Raw genomic sequence first — 5,782 nt, forward strand, 5'->3', positions numbered from 1 at the left:
ACACACACAGACAGACAGACAGACAGACAGACACACACACACACACACACACTCACACACACTCACAGAGAGAGAGAGAGACACACACACAGACAGACAGACAGACAGACAGACACACACACACACACACACACACACACACACACACACACACACACACAGACAGACAGACAGACAGACAGACAGACAGACAGACAGACACACACACACACACACACACACACACACACACACACACACACAGACACACACACACACTCACCCCAGTCCTCGCTGGTTAGCAGGTTATCTGCACAGTAACGGCTGTCGGACAGCAGCAGCTCCGCGGTCATCATCGCACAATCACCGGGAATAACCGGGAATCACAGACACCAGGTGACTTTCCCGCGCGCGGGGGAATCCATCCGTTAAAGAAACACCCGAAACCAAGAAAAATATGAATGTATTGGTTTTGCTTAATGGTTTAATACGCCATAACACTCCGTCGCTAGACTGACATACAGACAAGGAAACACATTTCCCTAGCAAGTCCCGCCTCTTTTTGATCTGATCAGCCAATCGGAGTGTAGAACACTCTGGAAACCTAGGACTGAGCCAATGGTGTGCTGCTCTCGAGGGAGGGCGGGCTGTAGCCGCTGAATGACTGATGCAGAAGCCACTGAAAACACGGTATGAATTCTCTGGCGATTGACGGAATTTTGAACCAATGAAATGATAGATAATATAGATTTTTTTTTTATTCAGCGATCTACATCACTCCTTCGCCTCTGTGTTATTGTTTTTTCCTGCCGATTTTCTCCTTTTCTCCTTGTTGCCTTTGGCTTGCTCAGTTGGGGATATTCTGGATATCTAATTTGATTTTATCAATAAATTCCACTAGAAACAAACCTTGTTGTATTATTTTAATTTAATACTGTGAAGCTGCTTTGATACAATCTGTATTGTGAAAAGCGCTATACAAATATACTTGACTTGACTTGACTTGACTTTTTGCATAAAGTGTAGTTCCGTAATTTAAATAGATCTGACTCTGAATTCGACAGCTATTATTATAAAATGTTTGTGGAATGTTCTTGAATCTGCCACTCTTACATAACTCGCACAGATCATGTGACCATATCTCGAATTCTCGATTCTCACGTGGAGTCGAGCATGAGCACAGCTGATCTCACACCAGTTTCACCCAAAATTAAACTGTCACACTTTTTAAACACATTGAACCCATGGCAGAAGATTTTGGTATTCTGTTATCACAAAAACAAATTATTCACGTTTTATCGTACACATTGCATGAACATTCGAGAGCAGACTGAGCGTCTGCAACAATAGTTAGACACATGTATGAAATCTACATATGAAATAGACTTCAGCAGATGATTAAACACAATACAACAAGACGACGGTGTCAAGCTAACACAACATTAAAAATGTACCGTGTAGGAAAAGTAAAAACGTAGCCAAATATTGAGTTTAATACATATAAAAACATAAACCAACACATTCTCACACATGTGAGAGGTTATTCTGGAATTTAAATCTCGCTGGTTTCACAACCAGAAGCTGAGCAATGTTTCATCATTGACTCTAACTGTGAGTGACGACATGTTGACTGTTCCAAGATGGCCGACGCACTGATGTGTCTGGAGTGGTCGAATGTGGATCTACGTAAACATATCTACGGTTCTAAGAACTAACTTCACTTTTTGGAGCCATTATTTCATTATAAATGAGAGGAGCGATGGACGGGCCAGTGGTTCCGGGCCCGTTACTGACATGATGCTGGTTTCTGGGTTTAGGCCCAGTGGCGCCTCCAGGATTTTTTTCATAGGGTGGCCGAAAGGGGCCAGCAAAAATGTCAGGGTGGCACAATACCAGCGCTTAATTTGAGCCGGAACACGTTACGTCACCTCCGACATTGGATCCGGAACCTTTTTTATTGGATCCATCATCCGGCACCTCCCGTGTCACTAAAATGAAATGCCTAAATGAAAAAAAATAAAATTACTTTTTGTGTAGTGTTCAATATTTGTGACGTGCGCGCTTGTTGTACGAGTCGAGATTGCTGTATAGCCTCGATCGTTTAACTCAGAGGAAAAATGTAAAAAAGACAGGAAAGTTTGCTTAACTTTTTCAAATACGCTGGACAGTCAGATCCGAAACAAGCAAAAATCGTTTCCGCTGATCAAAAAGGAGACCACGCGGTGGACACAGCCTAGTATCGACATAATATCTCGTTATTTCGAAAAAATAAGGGGACATTCTAATCTGCATTAAGCCACATTGGTTTTATATGGGAGGAAAATGCTTAACGTGTAAATGCGTTCATATTATGGGCTCATCTGTTGAATAACAACATCGAGGGGAAGCTCGATTTTTTGTACATAGCATAGCCTATTTGTTAGGATTTTAGTATCATAATGATTAATAAATGCACGCGTAATTATCCGTGAACTTGATTTGAACAAATACCTTTCAACTTGTGCAAAATTCAGAATTAAATGAATGTGCAGAAATTTGTACAACTAGAGGGTATGTAGGCCTACTATAATGTTGTAGCCATTAAAAAACGCATTTAGTTTCATATTTGTTAAAATATTGTAATGTTATTTTTTTTTTTTTTTCATTTATGTTGATTTATGAAAAGTGAACAGAACAACACGAGCAAGTAAGGATGTGCAATATGAGACATGGAGCGGGTCAGACATGATTTTGACCGTTGAAGTTGAAGTTGTTTTGTAGAAAAGCCTTCTTTAAAGTGAATTTCGTTTTGTATAAATTGTATCTTAATTTTAATCAATTTTTCATCAACCAATTGCCTGTATTTAATGAATAGGCTATGAAACAACGGAGGCGCCTGCGCGCTCACTTGCATTGTTGCATTGTACGTGAACTAGCACATCCTAACTTAACGAAACTCGGTGTATGCCTCACACAGACATGACAAATAAATCAAATACACAAAGCTTGAAATGTCTTTAAACGAAATAATTCAAAACGAAAAAAGAAAAAGGCTACTCTCTGATTATGTAATCCATTAGGCTTATTTATGTGCATTTCTCTCTATAGGCGCGTTCACACAGAGATGGCGATCGTCAACTTCATCTTTGCAGCCGAGTCGACACTTTTAGAGAAAACACTTGTTTATTAATAAAAATCAATACACGCGTCACCGGATTTACAGATGCATGCACACATATTATTTCGAAATAACTAGATATTGTGTTGAAATAAAATTATTATTAGGGTAGAGTGGGGGAAAACGCCCCCCTTAAGGAAAATGTGACATTACAGTGAAACAAAACATAAATGTGACTAGAATTGCCATCCCGGTTTTGAGTGACTATGGCAGGAGTTATTCACCAAATATTAAAATTGCTCAGCCTTCATAATTAATTAGTATTTCCACTGAAAATATTTTTGTACAAAGGGGGCGTTTTGCCCCAGCGGTGGGGTAAAACGCCCCCCAAGGTAGGGTAAAATGCCCCCTTTCTTACCAACCAGTTTGCTTCATAGATAAACAGCAAAATTAACAGACAATAGTTTTTAATCTCTAAAGGTAAAAGGCAAGTAATGTATCAACATGTATATATATTAATATTTATTTCAGAAATGTTCAAAATAGGCAAAATTAACTACCTTCCATCAGTGAGCTAACTGTGCTAGCAAGCTAGCTAGTTAATGCTCACTTGAGGTATTTTTTTCATGTTTTGTTCAAATATTTTGATTTTACCACCTAGTTATACTGCATTAAGTGTAAAACAAAGGATTTGATAGACAGAAATATTTTATTATAGTAATTATGATAGAGAAACTATGCCCCCGGGGGGGGGGGCGTTTTACCCCTCAGCGTAGGGGGCGTTTTACCCCACAAGCTATGAGTTTTTTAAAATAATGTTTAATTTTTAAAATATAATTATATTCCTTATAAATAATATATGATCTCAAACTACAGACTTCACTATTCATCTATCATACATCACTGTGATATCCTGCAGAACAATATTCTCTTAAACACTTATTTACTAATATCTGAAAATTATAGCATTTACCATGTAATCCTCTTCTCTTCAAATGTGTCGCTGGTGTCAGCTTCTCCATAGAGATTTGTATATCCCCGTTATCAACGTAGTGCATAGCAACAGTAAAAACCTATATTGACTACTTTTAGTGGTTATTTTGGGAAAAACAGGTGGGGGGCGTTTTACCCCAGGGGGGCGTTTTCCCCCACTCTACCCTAATAATAGCCTACATCTTTTAGAATAGGCCTATTTGATTGAATGCTGAATGTTGCGCTTGTTCAATTTAATAAAATTAAAACTTGTTGTTTAACTAAGCTGTTTAAATTTAATTGAAAGACTCACGCTGTATGAAATCTATCGAGTCGGTCAGCGCCACCACCAACACAAGTGACGCAGACAGAGATGAAAATGTGGAATAAAGCTGTTATTTTTGTTTTATTTGCACAAGTATTCTCGTAGCTTCGTAAAATTACAGTTTAACCACTGATGTCACATAGACTACCTTTTCGATCATCTAGGAACTTTTCTGGGCCTTGAACGTCATACTCTGCTGTCTTAATTTGCATTCTGGAGATGAACGGAGGTCTTACACGTTTAGAAATGACACGAATGTGAGCAATTAATGACAGAATTTTTATATGACATACGAAAACCAAGTTTTACTTACATTAAGTTTACTCTCCTGCGTTGCTTGATCCTCCTGAACTTGAACGAACCATGTCCATGTGCTGCATGCTTCGCGGTATTGCGGCTATGGCGGCTGCACGTGTAAAGTGCGCGAAGTTGCCGCAATGCACTTAAAGAGGGGGAGGGGTTGAGAGCGTATTATACAGCTCATATAATACAAGTTTATTATTTTAATTTTTTAATATAGTGTTTCATTAATAACTATGTTAATTTATAAAATAAAATCACTATACTAAAAACTCCACTCTTTCTGGTTGGGGGGGCCAATGGGGTGGCCAGTGTCATTTTGGGGGTGGCCGTGGCCCCCCCTGGCCCCCCCTTGGAGGCGCCACTGTTTAGGCCAGCAGAAACACACCATCTCTGGATCAGTGATGGATATATGAGTGAAACGGCGTCATGAACAATCCTGTTATCCGCTTCTGTCCCTCGCTGGACAGTTCAGGGTTTCAACATTTGTTGTTTCAAGCTGCACTGTTTTATTATTAAATCTTGTCAACCCATTTATCATGTGAAAGACTCAAGTTTGCCTATTCAAGCACTATTGTGCATTAAAGTGAGCAGCCCAACCATCATTGTCATGAGTTTCCTGAGTCTCCTCTGGATTCAACCTCTTATAATGGAGCATGGATGAACCCTAGTGGCCTTTCAGGTGTAACGCATCAACAAACTGACACACAAACTCATATAAATCTCACAACTTCTTTAGAGTTATGTCTAGAGTAGACCATATGTTTGTTTGTTGGAGTATTTTATATAAATCAACTTTCAAACTACTTTCTTTCATGCATTACTTTTTCATTACTATCAATGTAAACGTTGCAGTATTTCATTAATAGCATAAAACACTTAATAATAAACTTCCTCAAGTCTTTTTTAAATGGGACCGAATCCTGCAGAATCTGCTTCACTCCTGATCTTCTGCAGAGATACTGTCTGTCTGTCTCTCTCTGTGTGCGTGTGTGTGTGTGTGTGCGTGCGTGCGTGTGCGTGCGTGTGTGTGTTCAGCTCAGCAGAGACACACACAGGCAGATGAGCACCACATGTCATTTACTCCACACTTCTCACACACCGAAGAG

At 39.3% G+C, this 5,782-nt stretch overlaps 1 protein-coding gene across 2 annotated transcripts in view; it reads right to left on the reverse strand.

The window, feature by feature from the left end:
- atf6b (activating transcription factor 6 beta) overlaps window positions 1–538 on the reverse strand; it is a 25,514-nt gene extending 24,976 nt beyond the window's left edge. Inside the window, exon 1 of one of the 2 annotated variants that reach the window (XM_084422747.1) lies at window positions 263–538. In XM_084422747.1, the coding sequence (XP_084278873.1) occupies window positions 263–335 (73 nt within the window). In that variant the 5' untranslated portion in view covers window positions 336–538. The remainder of the gene's footprint in view (window positions 1–262) is intronic. The other variant, XM_084422748.1, reaches the window with a different exon arrangement.
- Between the last annotated feature and the right edge of the window lie 5,244 nt (window positions 539–5,782).

Source organism: Rutilus rutilus (genome assembly GCF_951802725.1).
Source record: "Rutilus rutilus genome assembly, chromosome: 11".
NCBI lineage: Eukaryota > Metazoa > Chordata > Actinopteri > Cypriniformes > Leuciscidae > Rutilus > Rutilus rutilus.